The 22951-nt window shown below is 35.2% G+C and overlaps 1 protein-coding gene across 1 annotated transcript in view; it reads right to left on the reverse strand.

The window, feature by feature from the left end:
- The window catches only part of LOC104542780 (voltage-dependent calcium channel subunit alpha-2/delta-1-like), a gene marked incomplete at both ends in the record, with an annotated part of 141820 nt that overhangs the window by 111404 nt on the left and 7465 nt on the right, over nucleotides 1-22951 (reverse strand). Inside the window, one exon of the mRNA XM_010187209.1 lies at nucleotides 8163-8207. Coding sequence (XP_010185511.1) covers nucleotides 8163-8207 — 45 coding nt within the window. The remainder of the gene's footprint in view (nucleotides 1-8162; nucleotides 8208-22951) is intronic.

Here is a 22951-nt window from a genome sequence, read left to right on the forward strand (position 1 = left end):
AATTTTCTATTTGCAACTGTCAGTGTGTCATGCTCAAAGGGCATTTGTTTAAAATATATACAGGTTGTTTCCAGTGCTTTTAGTATTTCTACATGCTTCAAAGGTATCAGTTGGTTACTGGATGTCAGTAAGAAAATGAATGGAACTGTGGATTGAGTATTTACATTTTTAAAAAAGATTTTTATAGCATTTTATTTTCAGTGTTCTGCCAACTGAACAATTATTTAAAATTTATAATGATTATATCAGCATTTTATCATCTATGATGTGAAGGAAAACACAAAAAGGACAGATACTATTTTTATTTTGAAACATATCCACAGGGCCTATTCTTGCATTTTGCAGGCATGCCTTACAAATCGTTGAACTACTTTTCGGGTAGGAAACTGGCAGAGACAGTCTGCTTTCAATGGCATGATAGACAATTATCCAGCTAGAAAAGGTAGTCAGATATGGTTGGTCAAGTATTAAAGAAGGAATTCCATGGTAGACTGGCGGTCCAAACGGGACAGAACATGGCAATACATTATGCTAAAACTGAAAACCTGTGTAACTAACAATTTTTCCAAGGATTTAGTGGCCAGCCCAGCCCTAAACCACGACAAACTGGAGTACACACGTTCTCAGTAGTACTCTTTTAAACTGAAGATAAGAATTCAGATTTCTCTTCTGAACTTACCAAATGGAATTTTTTATTCCATCTTGTAAGCCAAGACCATTTCTCCATCTCCTTGATGCTTACTTGAAAACTGAAAGTATAATTTGCCTGAGTTAGTCTGTTCCTGCAACAACGCTCACTGAACTCAGGGACACCACCTACTTGCAACCATAGGCCACAGGCAAGAAACCACAATACATCTACCTCTAATTTGAAAAGGCAAAGAACAGACTCACTCTATTCAGTAAGTGTTCCAACAAGGTAAGGCTGGGGATGTTAGATGATGGCAAGATAACATGGTGAAAATCTGAAATCACCTAAGCATATCAACAATTTATCTAATTTATTTTAAAGACCTATGCAAACAGCTTTTCTCTCCTAAAACTGGCACATTTTAGTATGTGTTGAAACCTTGATTTTTTTATTTAATAAACAGAAAAGAATTAAAAGTTATGCTCTCATGATTAGATTACAGCTGATCTTCATTGCAACGCTGAAAAAAGTCGGCTGTAGTAACATCAGTATGCAAAAATTAATTTCTGCCCTCTCTTAACTACAATATCAGATAAAATGAAATATGTATTTTAAATATCTAAGCACATAAGACATATATGACACATTTATCTTCGTAAAGATAAGTGTGACACTTCCTCCCCACCCCCTAGGTTATCAGAAACCCCACAGATGGACATCTGCCTCAAAATGACATCAGCACCTTTGGATCCATCTCATCTGATCCCATGAAACTATATTGGTATGACATGCTTCCATAGTCCCTAACTCTATCTTCTGCTGCTGTGGGAATAGTTTCTCTCCCCTAGCTTTGCTGCCAGGCTAAGGCACTTGGCAGACTGAGACAAAGAAGGCACCAAGTACCTCATCCTCACTATGTCCTTAGCCACACAGTCCCCTCCCAATTGAGAAGTTCCTTTAGTTTTCCTTTTGATATCTATGTACTTAAAGAAGCACTTCTTGTTGCTCTTTACATCCCTCAGCAATACAAGCTCTAGCAGAAGTCTGACCTTGCTAATTCTGTCTCGTCCATCCTTGAAGGTTCAGGCAACATCTCCATCTCTCCTGGGTTGTACATCCTGGTCAGGAGTTCAGAAATCATGAAGTGTAACCCCATCTGAACCTCTCAACTTGACTGTCTTCTATATGGGGTGATGACCTTGGAAAACTCAGAATTTTAGAACCAGAATGTACACTAATAGAGATTTTCCTGCCTGCCCTTACAGTATCCTGTATCGGTCAGAACTACCTACTTCAGCACTGACTTTGATAGTGGCTTGACTGGATAAGATTGTCATTAGCCAAGACCAGAAATATAAGGTCATACTAGAATAAAAGCACATCTTACTATAACTGATTAAAATGTTAGAAGCAATTGAGAAAAGCCCAGTGAATTATGAAAAAAAAAGCCTTTAAAATTCATAGCCTACTTCAAATTACTATAGTCACATCCCACGAAGTACTGAAACACGTAATAAAATAAAATAAAAATATCCATTGTTGACTAAAGTCCCTTAGAATACCTGGTCATCTATAATTTCAAGACCAAAATGCACTCTGGATAATTTAGATTTTTCATACATCATCCAATTAAACTTCAAACTAGAGCCTGTTCTACTCTTATTGGAATAAATTACACTGCCTACCTTTTACCATCCCCACATCTGATTAAAGATCATATCCCTGGAGAATAAGAACTGTTAAATCATCTTAATGCTTCATTGGGAATTAGTTATAATACCCACTGAATGTGAACATTTAATTAATTTGATTTTTTCATCCGATGCAGTTGTCTTTGTCACGCTTTGCTTTGCTAAGCCATCAGCTGATCCTGTTTCACAGTACATTCTTATCTTCTGTCATACTGGTTAGGTCCAGATTTTTTACACCTTGCAGCACAGTAATTGGTTATTGCTCTTTCTTCTTAATTTGTACCATCTTCTGTGTCAATAAAAACATAATTAACAGTAAAGCCCTCCTTTGAGAAGAACGTTAGACTACATGACCTTCAGAAGGCCTCCTAATCTCATTTTTTCTGTGATTCTCCGAGTTAACAGTAATGGGGCTCAAAACACTACACAAACATCACTCACTAATTCATGCTTGCATAAATATAACACAGCCTTTCACTAATTAAATGCCAGCTGTATCTAGGTAGATAAAAGAGTTAGGTAAAGGTAAACCACGCACTGACCGCTGGGTTATATATGGACCATAGGCTGTCCCTACCAACTAAATACCGTATAACAATTTAAGTAAACTGCCATAACACTGTGTAAGACTATTTATATGATTTTTTAAAATGCTAATATGGTGAGAGCCAACAATGTAATAAATTAGCAGAATAGCACTCACAGAGAATGAAGGAAATTTTAGAAGGATATTCTGCCCAAGAAGAGAAGTACATCATAGGAAAGGAAAAAAACCATTAAAGAAACAGCCAAACAAACAAACAAACAAAAAGAAAAACAGAAAAAAAAAGGAAGAAACAGGTCAACTTTGAAAGAACTTTAAAAAAAAGTCAGCAAAATTAAAGACCTTTGTAAAAGCTCAGTTCAAGCTGAGCTCAAAAGTCTTTAGGGTCTGGACAATGTGATTCCCCATTGGATTAAAATTTATTTGCAATACACACCATAAAGGAGAGCTGCAAGTGCAGCTGTAATCTACCTTTTCACATAGCAACACTAAAACCTCGGAAAGGGTTCAAGTCACAAGACAAAAGCAGAAGCACAGATGGCCTTTCACAGCCATGTGAAAGAAATGTTTCTGAAGCTAAACCCCAGCTTGCTTCCTCCTCAACCCTACTCAAGGCGTGACTCAGGTGCAGAACTCCAGTGTGAATGACCTTGCATACAATGAGAGGCTTCCATTCTGAAGCTCTGCTGCTTTGCTATATTTATGGCACGTACTGGAAATGAGAGTTGTTAATAAAGAGAACTGCAGGAAGATCTTCCAATCAACAAAAAATAATTGAACATACCTTCCAGAATGGGGATTCTAGAGTGTCTTTTTTGCACGATATACAAACTGATTATTGAGGCAAATTTTGTAATTATTGTATTAAACTTGAAAACACAACTGAAAGATTTTGATGATTTAGCTACTTTGACTTTTAATAGTAAATCTTATTAAAATATTCTAAGTTCTCCATTCCAGTTTTCTTGATCTGACTTGCAACTTTCAAAGCCTACTTCTACCTTCAATCAATCACATGAAAACATCGGATTCAGACATTTGTTTCATTTTGTACCATTTAAAAGTCTCAATGTGACCCGCACATTTCAAAGGGACGTGTCAAAACACTCGTACAAAATTGCTGTCTAGAATCAGGCAACAAAGCGCTTGCTAAAAATCACTACTTCCAATGCTGTAAACATTCTGTAGCAAGTTCAACTTCTGAAGTTGCTTTTATTTACCAATAGACAATTACAGTGCATTCACTGCAATTGTTATCACTCATGCATTTGACATTAGTAGGAAACATCCTGAAGGAAGACATTTTCCATTAAACTGATGAATCACTACCTTTAGGGCTGAATTCTGATCTTTGGTGTGGCATAAACTTAGCCTCCATGGAAGACTTCATGCACTGCTCTTTTGTGCAAATTTGCCTTTAAGGTAGGATTCTCCACATTAAGAACATCCTCATCTTTTTTAGGACACTGACAACTACAGTTATCACTCTTGCCATTATTATTTCATAACTCTGTTTCACAGGTAGAAGATAGCTTTGGGGCAGTCATATATTTCATTATCATGTATTTTTCATTGCAGCCTCGAACATATATTCATTTGGGAGAAGAGAAGACTTGCACAAATTTGAATAAAGGAATAAAAACCTGACACCTAGTTTTTTAACCAGTATAATAAAAAAAAGGGAGGGGGGGGAGAAAGCACAAGAACCCTTGCTCCCTGTGGCAAGAAATCATTGTAATTTCAATAGGAAGCTCAAAGGAAAACCTTTTCTCCCCATGGGTTGGTCTCAAGCTTACCTATAATGCCTTGAAATGGAAAGACCTGACATGTTTCCCAGTGATACTTGGTGAAAGGCAGACATTCCTCAGCGAACAATGTTAAAAGTCTTGGTACTAAAGCAGCCAGTGTCAATCATGTCCTCATTATCTATTCCAATGCTCATTTTCCAAAGAATGGCATCCAAATCACACTGTTAGAAATTATAACACTGGACTTCAGATGTGAAAGAAGAAAGCAGACAACAAAAACACTGGAGCATGTATTTTCCCAAAAGACCTGGAATTCAAGGTACCATTAAATTACTAGAAATAAGAGCAGTAAGTCCTCTCGTATAAAGAAGATGAAGAGCAGAAATGGAAAATTTTCAATGTATGTACCAAAGCAAATATGTTCTAAGATATCTAGAATATAATAACTTAAAAGAGTAACATCTCTGAATGAGTTGTATATTTGAGAAGCACAGGTCAGAGGCTTGGAATACTTCCAGGAATCAAAAAGTGCGACAGCTAGGAAGTATTTTCTGAAAATGGAAATAGGACATAATGGAAGATATAATTTATATAAGCACAAATGTTCTTTCACTCTTACATTTATAATTTTATAATGTCAAACCATGTTTGTTTGTTTAATACTTAGTCCTTTCAGCTAAATCCCTGAAAAAAATCAATCTTCTTTTCCTTAGGCTGTTATAGATTGAACAAGGAGTTCATAAAACCATGACAAGAAATTGTACTGAAAATGTAGAAAAGGAGCAAGATGCAAAGAGGAGATGAAAGAAATATTAAGGAAGGAATGCAGGAAGAATGAAAATTAAGTAATTGAGTGATTCAATGCATAATGAAGAGGTGGATTACCTGAACACAGGGAAACAGAAAAAGTAGATTTAGAAAGGATCTATAAAGACGATGTGGAGTCAGTAGAAATAAAATGGAGACCAGTACAACAAAACAGAAAGAACTGAACAGTGAAGCAAAGATAGCCATAAATAGGGTGGCATACAAAGGACAAGATGGGAAAACAGGCAAAGCAATACTAAAACTTATGGAAAAGGGCATTTTAATGTGGACGCACTCGCCCGATATAAGCAGTGCAGCAGTCATACGACACAAGCAGTTGACACCTGCAAATTAAAGTGCACAACACAAACTGCAATATATCAAACTGAAAGGGTTCGAGGGAATAGGACAGTGAATGAAAACCTGAGAGACCTGTATTAAATTACAAGTTCGGCCATTATCTTCCAATGAGATATGAAAAATGGGAATATAATACCTCCTACCTTGTTGTGAACGATAAAAGTAATTAATTACCATGAAGTGCTCACACATTACAGTGCTGTGGGGGAAATAAACAAGTAGGATCTAATTGCTGTCGTAAGATAAAGAGTACAAAACGTATATCACTGATTGATGGACTGAGGGGTTACAAACTGATTGTGTTATCTAAGAGACTGAGAAATCTCAGAATGATCAGATTTTACATGCTTTTCTTTTTTTTTCTTTTTTTTTTTAAGTCCAAGCAAACAGAGTCATTAGATTCAAAAAAGTATATCGAGACATCAGATGAAAAATGGGAGACGAGGATCTCCTGAATGTGGTACAAACACAGGAAGAAGGAATATCATGTCCTGTGATTAAATGAAAGCTCACAGCATCAAAGAGCAAAAAGTAAGAACTTGTAGAGAAAGCAAGGAAGGGAGGGCAGAAGCAGTTTTATGAGACAGTGCTTCAGAGATTATTCTATTAAAAAGTCTCTCTACAAAAGAAGATGCCACTTAAGGTGTCTCACTTATTTCACAAATACTGGCAAAGGATCTGGAAGCAGAACTCCAGCAGTTGTTCAGGCAGGAACTAGGGAGAAGTCTGTGATGTTTGCACACATAGTTTAGTGGGGGATGAAGGTTTTCTCAATGAAAATTCAGTAGCAGATCACTGACCATATAATTTTTCTTACTTCTTTAAAGTTAGATTACTGATTCAAATACAAATTTATTTCGGGCTCCTAATCTGGATTTATGTAATCAGTCCAAACCTTACTGAAGAAGAAAAAGAATTCCTACAATTTAACTTTTTAAGAAATATTTGTATAAAAAATTAAATGGTGAAAACCTCAAGACATATGGAAGAGACATTTTTAGGACTCGACAACAAAGTCAAGCATAAACTTATAAACTTAATTCCAAGACTTATAAAAAGACAAAAAAATAAATAAAACTGACACAGAAATACAAATATGACATCTGGTGGATTTCATTTGTTTTTCTGTGGGAATAATTCCCGAAAGTCAAAGACAGTGAGATTAAACTCTGGAACAGTATTTCCTTTCCTGCCTTGCCTAACTTGTTTGAATTCATGCTGTAGATGTAGTCAGCTTGAGACGTTCCCAGTACTATTTAATCATAACAGATACAGCAGGGTCTTTTACTTCTCACCATAATCTACCATCATATTATAGTACATTTAGATTCGAAATCCAAAGTCTAATCTTTGTAATGCTGTTTCCAGAAGTTATTAGCATCTGCAATCCCAGTGAATTTAATAAGAAGTGACCAATATATTTCAAATTTAGGTTAGTTTTAATAATTTTTTACTTAAAGTACGCGAATTTCAGAAGTTAGGAGAGTAGACTTTTTTGTTGTATCTGAATTTCAGTACTTGTAACTCCACATAAGCCTATCAAATAGTTTTGCTTGACATGATCTATGTACCTTCTTTAATTGCCTTACAGCAGAATCATCAATTACAATAGTGATGCCATCAATCTCTAAAGAATACTTGATTAAAAAGTGCAAATGAAGCATGCTGGTAATTCTGATTAATGCATTTACAACATTTTTTCTATGGTTTTATAAATTAAATCTGCAATGAAGACAAGCAGTTGTATTATCTAAAGTGGAGCTGAAGATAACTTGTCTTCTTCCCAGAAGACATTAAGATTTTTAATAGTTAAAGCAAGGTAGGAAATTTCAAACCACTTAAGTAAGAGTTTTAGTAGAATCAGGAATTGAAATATCATACATTTTGTCTAAAACTTAGAACTGCATTTTCAATTTCCCCAGAGCTTATTACAGTCTTATGAGTGATCACAAAGTGCACGAAAATAGCTGTGCAGCAACATTTTACCTCTGCTTTCCACTCATGTAGAAGATTCCTCACAAAGAATAGAGAACAAGATGATATGAGTTTTGAAAATAGGGCAAGAAAATGGTTCCTTCAGAGTAAATTATTTACATTTATAATTTTGATTTTCTAGTCTTATAATTGCAATTTTATTACATTTCAAAAATTGAGTAATACTATTGTCAGGATCTTTTTTTCCTTTTCTATTCTCCCAGCACATTCCCTGCCTAATCAATAACTCAAATTATCTGGTTCTTGAAGAACCTTTTAAAGACATTTCTAAGTTTCTTGGTTTCTAACTGCTGCAAAATATTTAAATACTAGTCTTAGAGTTGGATTGATCTTTTCAATCCCTTAGTTTTCTGAAATCACACACAAACAAAAATAAACATACTTACATCATTCTGATCATCTTTTGCATTGTAATAGATTATATCATTATTCTGTAAGAGAAAGAAAAGTCATTCTGTTAGTTTGAGATAATAAAGTTTACTAGCAATAATTTGTACTAAAATATATTTTAAATAAACCCAAATTTCTTTATGTATCTTTTTTGAAATATGACAGAATCAGACCTTTGCTTGCTCTCTGTTGCATGTAATAGTTCTCATGCTCCTGTTTAACTTAATTAATTTAATTCTTCTTCCCTGGAAGCTACATAAGTCACTCAAAAACCCTACTAGAAAAGTACAGACAATGTTGGACAAAATCCAGAGTTCGTAAGAGACTTCTGTAAGCCTTATCTTTTACAGACATACAACTATCTCACCGTGCAATCATGTGATTTATGCACCACGACATCTAGCAGGCAATAGATACAGCGACGCACGGGCATTGCTAAGTGGGTTAAGTATTTGTTGCAGTCACATTTATTGTTTTATTTATTTGCCTCCCATGGTGAAAATAAAAGCTTGGAAAATACATCACAGGAGAGTCTGGCTGTTGTAGTGTGAAGTGGATCCTGGTAACTCTGTGCAAACACCGTACCATGTAATTCAAGTAAAGCAATGAAAGAGAAGATTACTGGTTTCCATTGCAAAATCAGTCAGAAACTTCATTCAGTGTAAAGTCTGCAGCAGTTTGAACACTGGAGTAGTTCCTATGGAACACGTTTTTGTTTTCTCTTGGAGTATTTCTGAACCATTTAAAAGCCTTAAAGATTTAGGCTTACTGTAGTAGCTTTCTACTAAATAGAATTGCTGTAACGTGTCCTATATATGCTTTTGTACGTTTTGAATAAAAGTAAGCAATTGCTATGTGCATTTTGATTGAAATAGACATATATGTGAATGTAGTATTTTTAAAAGTCCCATTATAGATTGTGGATAAATACAGAAAAGCAGAAGAAGGTACATTTCTTCATGTCCAACATTTTGTTTAAAATAGGTGATTGCTGTTAACCTCTAGAAATAGGCTTAATTTTTATCTTCATTTCTGTTTATGGTAATACCTTTGAATTTACATATTTAAATGAAAATTTGACAACAAAAGTGTTTTTTATTTTATAAACACTAGCAGGAAAGGATTATTTCAGTAATCATTTTTCAAGTGGGTAAGACAAAGACGACTATTACTTGCACTAAAAAAGTACCATGTCGTGTGCTACAAAGTAATGCAGTTCACCTTTATAAACCATCGTTTTCCTCACTTCATAAATAATGACATCATTCATTCTCCTTTGTGACCTTTTGGAGATCCAAACATGAAATATATTATAGATGAGCTAAATGCCATTTTGAGGTAAATGCTATTAACATGAACTAATCAATTTCCCATTTCCCTCAAAATGCACTTTTCCACTTTTCCATCAAGAAGCTTTTCTCCCACCAGCTCAGTTGGTTTTGTATCAGTATCTGGGTAACTAAGCCAGACCTCAGTGTTACAGAAAAAGGAGGAAATTTTTTTCATCATTTTAACTGTACTTTGTTTCCCAGCTTTGAGTATTACATAATTCCAAAGGGAAACACTACATATTGGGTAATATTAATTAATTCCTAAATTTCATCACACAGAAACCAAAGTTTCTGGTCTCTATGAGCTGAATGCCTAGAGATTTGAAGAAACACATAGATTCATCAAACAGAAGAAAAGCATGGGAAAATACAATCTTTCAGAACATCTACAGATGAAATTTGGTTTCACACCAACATGAACTTACACTTGCATTTTGGTTCTCTATTAAGTATGTCCACAGACACAGTCTATTGATTCAGGTAGTTGAATGCCTAATCTCATCTGAGGATTATGTGAATGGAGCTAAAGTTGTTTGTCAACACAAGAAATAATACTTTTTTTTCAATCAAATTCTTTAAGAATAACACAAAGAGATTACAGTGAAACAAGGTATATCAGTCTGTACAGATAATTATATATAGTAAATTGTGATAATATATCTACATAATTTTGTTGGTAAATGCTATACATCTTCCTTTACTCTACGAAGTGCCAAAGATGAAAGCTCCTTGTCATCACTGCCATTCAATGGCTTCTGTAGGAAAACCTGCTTCTGCAGGTGGTCTTCAACCACCAACTGGTCAAATCTCTTTTTTGGTGGAAATACTGCATGTGTGATTTTTTTAAAGTATCTGCTTTTCCACAAGAGATGTTTGCATTTAATTCATAAAACAAACAAACAAACAAAAAGTGGGTGGGGAGGAATTTAAGATTTTCAACAAACATCTAATGCTATCTCTTCAGAAACGCTGCTTTCATGGAAGCTGTAATTAAGATCCCTTAAGCCCTCAACCTTCCTAGAGAATCTACCTAACTCAGACACTGGGGTTCAGCATGCAGGGGAGAATGAAGGCATAAAATCAATTCTAGAACTTTATGAGACATTATAATGGACTACCTGAAAAAAAATGGGGGAGAAACCAGTTTTCTGCAGTTTTCATATAGTAAGAAATCAATGTCATGTGTTTAGTTTAGACAGACATCACAATTACCCTTTTTTTCCTAAAGTAGCAGTTCCGAAGCAATTGCAGATAAAATGTGAAAGCAAAAAATAACACTCTTTTCCATTACTTTATTTGATACAGAGATGCTTGAAGATAATGAACTCACTCAGAGAAGAAAGCAGTTGTTACAAAGTTTTTGTTAAAGATCTTCATACTTCAAACATTTTCTTCAATGAACCACTGGAGGCAAACGTAAAACTAGTGTAGTAGTTTATACTGCAAATATATATTACTGCATAATTAGTAGTGCATGTTTTAAAATCTGAAATTAAGGCCAAATATGATTATTTAAATTTTGTTTTAAAGCATCATACTTCCCTTAACTTCTAAGTATTTTATACAAAAATGTGCTAAAGCAACCAAACAGAGGCAAAGTACAAAAGTTCCTTTATATTGCAGTTAATCTGCTACTAGTGATACCTACCAGGACTCTTTTGTTCTGCAAATAAAGAGGTAGAGTAAGAAATCAGAAACCAAGAAGAAACAAACCATTTTATACACATATGAGTGATTTTGTCTGTTTGGTTTTAAAATAAGTTTTTAGAATTACAGATACAAATTTGAAGAATATTTTACAATCATATTAGTCCCACATACTTTGAAAGGACACAGAACACCAGTGAATGAACTGGAAATCCTGTTGCTCAGCATGTAGGAATAAAAAAATTAATAATACTAATTTATTTAATCTTTCTTAGATATATTAGATGAAATTAGCATAAATGCCTATAAAAGTTTCATTAAGTGTTGGTAAAATCCATCGGCTTTAATATGAAACAGTATTTTCTTGGATAAAGATGTATATTAAAAAAAAGTTCACTCTAATACCATTAGGGTAATTAAGATTTAAAACCAACCTAATAAATCCTATGACAAACACTCAAGGTAGTTTTAGTTTAATCCCTCTGACATGCAGTTTAAGGCACAATTAGACTCATCTGAGAAGAAAGCTAAATATGACCTACCACAAATAAAAAATGTCACCTGTTTCTAAAAAGAATAACTTTAGGGTATAAAAGCCTGCAAATAGGGAAAAAAATGAAAGACTACTACTACAACCTCTTGTTATAGCTTTGTAACTTTACATAAGTGAAATGGCATAACCAAAATAAGGGGATTACCAGCTAATAACCTTTTTTTTCCCCTTCAGTATCTACGAGTAGAAATACTGATTTACCGCCTGTTGTTAAAATGAAATCAAAGTCCAGTAATATAATAAATTAGTTGCGATTACTGTGTCTGAACTTGGGCTGTCAGAAATGGGTTAAAAAGAGCATTTAACACAGGAAATTGAAAAAGGGCTTAGAAACAAGGTCTTTAAAAAAATCAAACTATTTTTAATTTTAAAAAAATTGCAAATATCAAACAATATTCAGTAACATCACAGTCTAGAAATATTTCCCCATATTACCCATAATATGGGCAAATGAGTCACTTGGGTAAGACATTTTTTCCCAAAATATAGTTTGATTAAAGAATTACTTTCTCAGTATATTAAATTTCATATACTAATTTAAAACTTTCAGGTTTGCACTATAATTAATTAAAGCCCTTTTCAACAGATTTGTGTAAAGGGCTTTTCTCAAGATTTTACTGAGACTAATAATTGGAATGAAAAGATGAAGGTGTAGACTACTGGAAATAACATAAACGAAGATTAAAGGTGCTGCATACCCTTGGCCATGGAATGCACATACATTTACAGTTTATTCCTTCCCTGAAATCATCAAGCAGGAAACCCTAGAACTCATAGACAGTTTATAGTCATGAGATGGTCACTTGTACATACCCAGATGCATCAGACGGATAAAGAAAATGAATAATTAATTAATCATGGGCATGCTAGACAGGGGGAATAAAACATACAAACCTCCTATAAACAGATAATTTATCAGGTAAGAGTCATGTACAGATACAGATTGCAGATAAAAATGCAGTATACTAAAACATGTACTTTCAAGCCCTCGACATCTATTCTAAGGGATTTTGATCCGAAGCAAGATCCAGAGATGCAGTGCTGATGGTGGACTGAATTTGGGCATCTCAGTTAAAAACTGAGATCAACTTGGAAAAATCTAAAATTCTGGATTTACCTGAGTTTCCAGCATCAATATTCTCTAGGTATCTTAATATCCTATTTCTAGGATATTTAGTTAGAAAAAAGAGAAGTAGTGAAGTGTATTAAGGTTGCATGCAGAGCCACTAAAAAAAGTTATAAAATATATTAGGAGTATTCCTGTCTTCAAATCTCTAGAATTGATCATATAAACTCTATAGAATAGGGAAAGGTTTTCCACGTCAAATAAAACTCAATATTCAGCTAATTTTCACCATAAAAACTGTTATAAGAAACTTGCCATTGGACTACTTAAGCTGTCAAGATGATATTTAACTTCCTGAAAAAAATAAGACTGCATTTAAAATGCTTAGAGACATATTTTAGTAGCGGACAAGTCATGGTGGATGATTCGATGATTCTATGTTTCTATGTTTCCTGTGTGACCTACTCTAGGTGATCCTGCTCTGGCAGGGGGGTTGGACTGGATGATCTTTCGAGGTCCCTTCCAGCTCCTAATATTCTGTGATTCTGTGATATAAAATACCAACTGTGATTTGTCTGTAGGATTAAAAGACAAAAGTGGTTGGATATGTCAAGTCAAATGTAACACAGCCTCCTAGGGGATGAGAATCATGTGTCAGAAAAACACCTGAATCAAAATCTACAGAGCTGTCTGTTCTTCTGAAATAATAAAACAATCCATAGTAATTTCAGCATAAAAACATCCTATAGCTCAGTGGCCTGAAATTAGAAGCCAATCTCTGTTGGACATGCAGAAAATTGGTAATATAATTCTGTTAATTTGCTTACTGGTAAGAATAGCTTTACAAATTGGTTTTGATTTGGGTGATTTTTTTCTTTTCATGTAACCAGTGGATTAAACAAATCAAATGTAGCAATCAATTAAGTAAATTTTTTGCAAGTTATCAAAAGTAAAATACTTTTTGCAGGAATGAAGAATTAGTGGCTGAAGATTAAATGATGCAAAGCCACATTGATACTACTCTCTTGTATACTTGATAATATCACAGAATGAGTGTTAGAATTAGTCAAACTGAATATTTCTCTTCAAGGATACTGTTTTGATCTACAGTAAAACCACAAGCATCATTATGCAAGAGAATATGCAAACATTAACCATGCACTACACTTGCAGCTATATTTCAGCATATCATAGTGACTGTATCTGGGGACAGATGCCAAAAGCACGTCATTTTACACTTTTAACCTTTCAGAATTCTGCTGCAACAGAGTCCTCCAGTGGAGGACTTTTTTCTTGTTATATTCATCAATCACCTTCATACTGGTAATATATTTGGTGAATGTGACCTTGCATGTACCTACCAAATGGGAAGATCAGCCCTTGAACTGGCAGTGCCTTAAAGCCTACCAAGTGGAATTCAAATGGAAGACTTTGTTTATAAGAACAGAATTGCTACAGAGTATATTTGTCTTTCTAATGAATGCTGGATATTTTAATAGGTTCTCTGTACCTAAGACTGTCAAACTATCTGTCCCCAGATGCCCATGCAACCTTTTACCTTCTGTTACTGCTCATTTTCACGTTGAACTGAAACCCTGACACAACAGATACCATCAGTAACAAGCTACTGAGCAGAACTGTACTCTAATTAAACATAAACCTCTAAGATAATAAATTAAACATTTCCATAAAGAATTGCTTTGTTCAGTTTTTCAAAGAGAAGGTAAGTTTAGTAAGTTAAGCACCACAAGTCTACAATAACTTGGGAAGAAGGATCAGGGCAACCCTTGGCAGCAGGACTTAAGCTTCAAAGCTATGAGATTTTACACTTATTTATTTATTTTCAGGAGATCAAAGTGGGGAAAGTTGCCTATATTGAGCAGATGGAGGAATCTGTCATTTCTGAAAACTGAATTTCCCCTGTAGACTTTAATGGGAGAAACAGAAACAGGCCTTGTATTGGGAATGACTGCTTTTCTGGCAATCTGCAATCTATTTTTGTGTTTTGGTTTTGTTTTTCTCACAAGTAAAAAGAACCAATTGATTTTAGAAACACTATGCACTATTTGCTTACTTCCATCCTATGTGCACCCAGTAGCTAAACTACCAGCCAGGAGCTCCACATCGAAAGTAAGACTATGGAGAAAAACTCTTTGGGACTGGCAGTTATTTCCCCCTTTGAAAGGGAATATTCTGTAAAACAGCTCTATATGACAAAAATAAGGCTATAGGCATTAACAAAGCTTCAGATCCAAATCTCTTCATGCTGAGGATTTAAAGAATCAGTGGCAGGATCCTTGATGCAAACCTTATCGGTAGAAACCAATGGGGCAGGATAAGAAGGTCTTGCTCTTTTATAATTCCCATTATTTTAAGAGTTGATTACTTGACTGAATGATCCTGCAGCCAGGTGAAACAGTGTTGAATTGGCTTTAATGCCCTTTACTAAATTTTATAAGTGCTGTTTTGCAAAATATTCTAGATGCTTTTCGTTGGAAGAATACAATACAGAGGCAGTGTAGTAAATACCATCAACTTTGCACACAACTCTTTAGCCCACACCATGTTCCAGAGACTTTTTCAATCCATTTTATTTCAGTCTGAGCTGAAACTCATTGAAGTCAAACAGACTCTGGAAGAAATCCAGTATGGACATGTGTTTTATGTTAAGAATAGGAAGTCACAAATAATATCACTGTAGTCCCAATGGATACAAACACCAAAAATCAATATCCACTCCCATTGAAGTAGAAGAAAGACTTATAATAGACATGCCTCTGGCCTACACTGGTAGGTGGATAGCAAAAGGTAATGATTCAAAAAGCTATTTTTCCCCTCTCCTACCAGCCAAATATCTCTCAACATTCTTACCATCTCCCCAGAGAATGACAAATAAAATCTAAGATTTTATGTACTGCATGTGTCACAAATGAACAGGAAAGAAAATGAAAAGGAGATTTTTCTGGAGTTAGAGTTTAAAAGAACTGGATGCATATATAAAGAGACAGTAATAACTATCTTCTATATTCCTTCTCCAGTCCTCTAAGTCAAAAGTAAGGTAGGCAGAGATAATCCTGACAGACAAAAATCTTTTAAATACTTTTTAATTTTAGTAAATATATTCTTTCAAAAGGTTCAGGAAATTGCTAATCTTCTCATCACAGTAACTTCCTCAAAGTATAAGCAACTGCAAATAGCTGCTTCTTATAAGGCAAAATGCAATTGATTACAAAGCAGATTTCCAGGTGGGAAAATGAAATTAATTTGTTAGCAGCTAATTAACCTCTATATCACACTATCCTATCTGTTTAATTAAAGCAGGAAAGCATGTTTATTTTAATTTATTCAGCATTACTTTCTTTAGTTGATGAAAGAACTTAAATAATAATAAATAAAATCTGTCTAAAATGATTACAGATTATCTAGATTGCAAACACTAGGACCAGTACGGTACAATATGGACATTAATTTAAATCAGATTTGTATGATATTGGCATTTGCATTCTAAATTCATACTTACATAGGTGCTAGGATGTAATGGTCTGGGCTACATTTATTTCTATCACTCGCACTATCAAAACTGAATATAGAAAATATATCAGTTCTACAACTCCAACTAATCTGCAAGAACCTTTGAGGAAATTAGTTTTTACCAAGTAATTACCAATCTATAATATAATTTGTCCCAAAGAAAACAAGTTAACATTTGCTGCATTGCTACTGTGTTCTATTAATTGTAGCCAACGAATAAGGTCATGTTTAGGAATGCTGCAATCAGTGCTTACAAAATATTTTAAAGTAATCAAGACTTTAGGCATATGGCACTACAGTGGAGTCAAAACTCAAGAGGATAATCCTTCGGTTATCCACAGTGGTGACTGAAAACAGATATCTTCCAAGGCTTATCCAAACCCAGCTTTGCACTGAGGTCAGCAGTCCCTAGGATATCTCTGGAACTTCATCATCTCAAACTCTAGAACCTATAACCAGGAGATAAATGCTTGTGTCTGTTTCTAAAATGATATTTCTATTACTTTTGCACACAGCTTAATATTTACAAAAAATGCTGATAGATTCCAGCAGGAGATGAGGACTTTCAGTGGAGTCCTTGATTTGCTTACTGCTTGTGTTCTTATCAGATGATAGCCAGATAAGATAAAAAACGTGGACAATGGACTACACAAAAGGGAACTCCACAAGCCACAACTTCTAGTATTACCCAAGTCAATTTATACTATCCTAATACCACTGGCTTTGTAACATATTAAACAATGGATGGCCATAAGTAACTGAACTCTAAGTTTTTTATTTAAGTATTACAACACTGTGTAACACAGGAAAAATGAATTTTCATTTATAAATTATGAAAGTTTGAGACAAACTTTGGAACATTTTAAGCAGCTGACACTGACCTATGAAGTTGATGATCTCAAATAAACTCTTTAAAAGCATCTGATTTCTCTCCCTGTATCCATCAGTTCTTCATTTGATGTCTTCAATTACTCAGTGTGTCCAAAAGACCCAAAATATAACACACAAAAAAGCAATTGCTACAACTTACATAATAAAATTTGCATGAAAATTAGGAAGAAAACCAAACCAAACCAAACAAAACAAAACAAACAACCAAAAACCCAAACAAACAAAAAACCACTTTAAAAAAACCACAAAAAACCAACCAAAAAACAACAAACCAAAACAAATATCTCTGTTTTCTAAGTATGAAAACTACCTTTGCAAAAGGTTATAAAGTTCAAAGAATCTCGGGCCATGTCTTCTTTTCAGACAGCTTTGGTTCACACACATAACAAATGTGTCTGGCATATTGACTTTTAATTATTTTAATGGGCCTTTTACAAAGATAAATCTTACCCGCTTCATTAAGATTTTACTTTAAATTATTTTACTAGACCTCTAATGTCTTGGAAAGAAAGCTACTGTTACCAAGCAGTTACCAAGCTTTAAGAAATATCCCATGCTCACCTAATTAATAAAGAAAATATAAAAAAATAATTCGATTTGTGCATGTCTTGCACTCAATCACTGCAATAAAGCGAAGCTCCATGAATACACCTTATTTCAGAAGCAGTGCAGTAGCATGAGACAAGACAGCAGCTGGAAAATGTCATTAATTTTACTATTTAACATAAAATGATGAAAACTTTTCCAGTTAATCACTACAAGTAAAAGGACCATATCAAAAATAATTAAAACATAATTACTTTTCATCTTAATTACTGAAAATATTACACTGGTATGCTAGAATCCATGCAAAGGAGCAGTAAGATTTACAAGCTGTATCAACATCTTGCTGTTATGTTTCTCATTCTATATCTTACTCTAACTCTACTAAATAAAAAGTTATTTGTGGGTGTTTTTTTTTGTTTTTTTCCCACGGATCAAAACAGGGGATTTTATTGGCCATTTATTTGATGCTTATGCCACAAACTGCAGAGAAATAGAGACACCCAGATTTCTCAGTAAGCGATTCAGATAAGTCAACAGGGTAAGGCGCTCGGATGAGCATTTGCACTGTAACAACCACAAACTGCTTTATTTTTGGGAATCTTATACATCTCTTGACAGCAAATTGTGCAATTTAAAAAGAACTCATATTCTTATTTTTGATGGTGAAATGATATGACTTCTTTTCACCACCAGTCCTGTCATTTTCTAGAGATAGTAGAGGGGCTTTTTCTTGTTTTTGCTTTTTTTCCTGAGTACTGTGAATCACAGGTAAAAACTACCAACACAATTGGTCTTTGAAAATGGGGAGCAAACAAAAATAAAGGAAACGAGATGGTAGCTATTCCTTTCAATTCTTTTCTGGAAGATGCTCCAATAGTTCAGTGCTAAAAAACCCAGAACAGTCCAGGACACAAGTAAGAGGGGGGAAAACAAATAAACAAAACCAAAACCAGGTTCTTCTTTAATGGTCTTGTGTTTTCATATAACTTAGGTAAATTAATTTCTAACAGTAAAAGTTGAGAAAGAAATAGTAAAAGTAGTAAGAGTAAAAAGCAAGATGCTCAGACACAAGTTTATATAAAGAAAACCAAACTATGCATAGGACCAGAAGCAAGGATTGTACCTTTTTAAACCTGGCTGTAGTCTTTTCTTTTTCTTTCCCTTTGGAGAAATCCCTTTTGCAGCACCCCAGGGCCTCTTCTACCTCGCATGGGCCCAGGAGCCCTATTTCAGCTCAGCCTAGGTCCCTCAGTCCCAGTCTCAGTGACAGGCTAGGAAGTTCTGTCTCCAGCCCCGCCTTTGGCTCCACATCCTAGACAGACCTCCACCCTGTGCCAGACCCCTTGGACATATGCCGCAGCTCAACTCCAGCTCATCTTTCTCTCTGGCCCTATCTCCTTTTCCTTCTGCTGGCAGCCCCTAGATAGACCCTGGATGTGGTTCTTCACTCACCATGACTGGAACCATCAGTGGACCCTGTTATCACCAGTCAGTGCTGCCCACCCTGTTCAGCCCCACAGGACTGCACCCACCGGTGAGGGCATGGCCTGTGTCGGGTCACCTCCAGCTGGCCTGCTCTGGGAGCAGCTAGCCCTGGCTGTTGCCCAAACTAGCTACTGACTGCATATTTCCCTTTCTTCTAGCTGTTTCTAACCCTGCTGTAGACACCTGCCAAAATTCTTTCATGGGCCTAACCGAAATTTTAAGTAAATAATGGTACTTATTCTTGCTTGCTCTCATTCCAGCCAAAGTTCGGCCATCACTCTTACCACATGCTCTGACATAACAGAAGACAACTATTAGGCAACAGGGAACTTTTTCAGGTGAGCTAGAATAAAAATGTTTAAAATACAGTAAAATAAGAATAGTCTGCTTTAAAGAACTGAAGTAAATCACTATTACCACTTGATACTTCATTTGCTTTCTGTCATTTTATTTCACTTTAAAAATTGATATTTTGTAAACCCAGACCACCCAGTTAAGTCCATAGCAGCTTTAACCTGACTCCAGCTGCATCCTCACAATGAAGAACAGAAGCTGCAGTTTGTTTCTTGTTTGTTTGTTTTGACATTTTGTACTTTGTTTCCTTTTAATTGGAAAGAGGCTCTGGAATATCTCTGCCAGCATTTTTCCCCAGACTGATTTCCATACTTACATAAGAAAGACCACCCACATTGTCTGTTTCTGTTCACAACTGGATAAGAAACTTTAAAAATTTAGTTGTAATAACACCAGATATTATGTCCCATTTATTTAAATTTAGTCATTTTTACCAGAAATGCCCCTATACCCTCAGAACCAGGCTACGCACAAGCAAAGCTGTCAGGTGTACAGTACATTAGACTGGTGGATGCTGGCTGTTGGTAGCAGGGAGACAACAGCAACCACTCCTTGGAAGAACGCTCTTTACCTTAAAATCAATTTCAGCCCAAGCCTGCACACATGCTCCTAGCATCATGAGCAGCAAGCCTGGATTACTGATGACCACTTTTGATTTAATGTTCCAGTTTTGCCCCTTTCTTCTGACTCTTCTTAATCCTGCCCAGGGGCAGAAGTTAGGACAGTCCTGTGCTTTAACCACTTTGAAAAGGAATTGGGTAGTTCTGAATTTGCACACCTTCCTAGTTCAAAAATTGCACGCAATTTCAAAAATATTTTAAGTGTAATATACATGACTCTTCTAGGCAGAGAATTATTGAAGTTCACTGCACTTTTAGCACCAGAATCTATGGTAACACATGTAGACATCAGCCCTTACACTTTGACTAATTCACTTCAAAATTCTTGTATTGTTCAGCACTTCTTTGAAATAAATCTCTTTTCTAAAGTTCAGGGTGGACAGATACACAAATAATGGATATCAAGAAAGAACTAGTGCAAGAAATTTTGAAAAAGAGAAACAGCTATCTATTGTGAAAAGTTAAATTAAGACAAGTATTTGATGAAAAAGATAGGCAGTCAGCAAGGCTTCTGCATACTTAACCGAAAAAGTTACTGAAATAAGGGCTTAACAGTGAAAGATCATAATGAAGAGAATACAAAGTAAATGAAAAAGAATATATAAAGTTGATTAGAGTTTGAAGAAATGCATCTTTTTATCAAAATTTATCCCATGATGCCTGAGGACTACTTCAGTCTCAACAGCACCATTACACAGTATTACAGAAAACTGTGAACTCAGATTCAGAAAGCCAAAGAGGAAGGACCTACAAGTATTTAAGAAGAGATAATGGAAGGTGGACAACTTAGGCTGAAGTGGAAAGAAGAAGGAATGCTGCAAAAAGGGGTGAAGTGCCTTGTCAAAGATGATGCCATGTTCACCTCTAGGAAAGACACAGAGGTGAAAACTGGGGAGGAAGGCAGAAGACAATTGCAGCAAAGCAAACATTTCCTATTAATGGCCTCTTGCCACAGACAAAACTTCCTGGGCCTCCTTCCCCTCTCTTCCCTGCCTCCTTCACCTCTTCACATAGTTCAGGGTACAAACTTTGCTATCCACCCTGCCAAAGATTGTTTTATTTTGTTTTTCCTTTAGGAAGTTTACTGAATGTGATGGGCTGCTCCATAAAACTATATAAGTAAGCAAAAATAAAAGCCCTTTGCTGCAGTAACACAACCCTAGCACAGAATACCTGCATAAACTAGTAAAATGAAACTACAGTGTTCTATCTGAAAGGCGGGGAAGTGCTATGGCAAGACTATGTACTTTCTAAATGCATAGTTTAAAATACTTCAAGTCTAAAAGTCATTTAAACTACTATACCCATAGCATATTCAACTTGCTTATATGGATGTTCTGGTTTAGGCCCAGTGTGTAACCGAAAAACCCAATACAATGGAGAATATTCTGTCTGGTAGAAAACTTTTGCTGGAAGTCTTCTTTCACTTTTTAGGTGGGAAAAAATCATACACAAAGCATAAAAAGTTTTATCAGGAGAAAACACCAGAATTTTGTGCAGGCACAGAAAAATATCAATAGAGCAAAGCTCCTTAGCTTTACTATTCCCATGTGTAACTCTTAGGAAATGCAAAACTGAAGTTCCTCTCTTGAGAAGTGGTAATGCCCAAAGGACTAAGAAGAGAATTCTAACTGAATTAATTATTTATCAGGGATTATTCATCCATTTTCAAAAGCAAAGATCTGTTCCAGATTAGCATAGTCACATTTATATTTATTCTTCATATTTTCAAGACAGTTACAATACACAGTGCTTCAGTGCAGTATAATTGGGGACTACCAAATGGGAAAATGCAAATAGAATGACAGCGTTTTCCATAAACACATAAATTGCAGGCAGTTGCACAGTTGGCCTAGAGCTCTCAAGACTTGCTAAATCCTAATGTCCCTCCAATAAGACCTACAGTTGTTTGTGTATTTATTTATACAGTCCTGATTTGGTCATAGCTGATAGCTGACAGCCCACATTTCTGATCAAATCAGGTAGGTTTTTTATTGTTTCTATGCATGATATCGAAGAATGCTAGCATATTGCTGACATTTGAAAAGTTGCTCTTCTTTGTGTTATGCACTTCTCTTGCTTGTGGGAAGCCTGCAGAAATATGTGCCATTACTTGAACCACACATCGTCATTTTCAGGACATAGAAGTGCCAGTTACACCTTTTGTTTAAATTCTAATGGGAATTACTCAACATTAAGGGGATGAAAGGATAATAATTCCCAAATCCCTTGAGCAAAATGCGGCCCTTAGTAATAGGATTGTCTAGTACTCCCAGAGCATTTTAAAGTCAATGCAGAGTGAAACTCATATTATAAAACTTATATTGTATTTAAGCTGCAAAATACTACAGATATCAAGCTTTTTCTGATTTCAAGTACTGCACAAGTCACTGTTCTTGGAACATCAGTCCCTGTTATACTTTAAGCACAAAATGTCTTGAAAAATGCCTTTTTTCCCCTTGAAGTCATTAGGCTTTGTCTATTTTCTTTTTCCCCTTGTTGTATTTCATGACTTCTCTCAGGCCTACAAACTTTTAAATAACTAAACTTCCCAAATTCCATGTTAGCTCCTTTTTCTCTTTCTAAATATGATGAGTTGTAACAAAGGCAGCCTGTATTTTCATCTCGTATCTTATAAGAATCCTGTGGCAAAAGAACAAGGTAAACTATCAAGGCCTGCATAACTCCTGTGTTTTTATAATTCGACAACATAGAGAAAATTTGCCCCTTTAGACTGGAAACATTTAAAAATATATTTGGG

This window comes from Mesitornis unicolor, unplaced genomic scaffold, assembly GCF_000695765.1.
Source record: "Mesitornis unicolor isolate BGI_N332 unplaced genomic scaffold, ASM69576v1 scaffold1896, whole genome shotgun sequence".
In the NCBI taxonomy this organism is placed as follows: Eukaryota; Metazoa; Chordata; class Aves; order Mesitornithiformes; family Mesitornithidae; genus Mesitornis; species Mesitornis unicolor.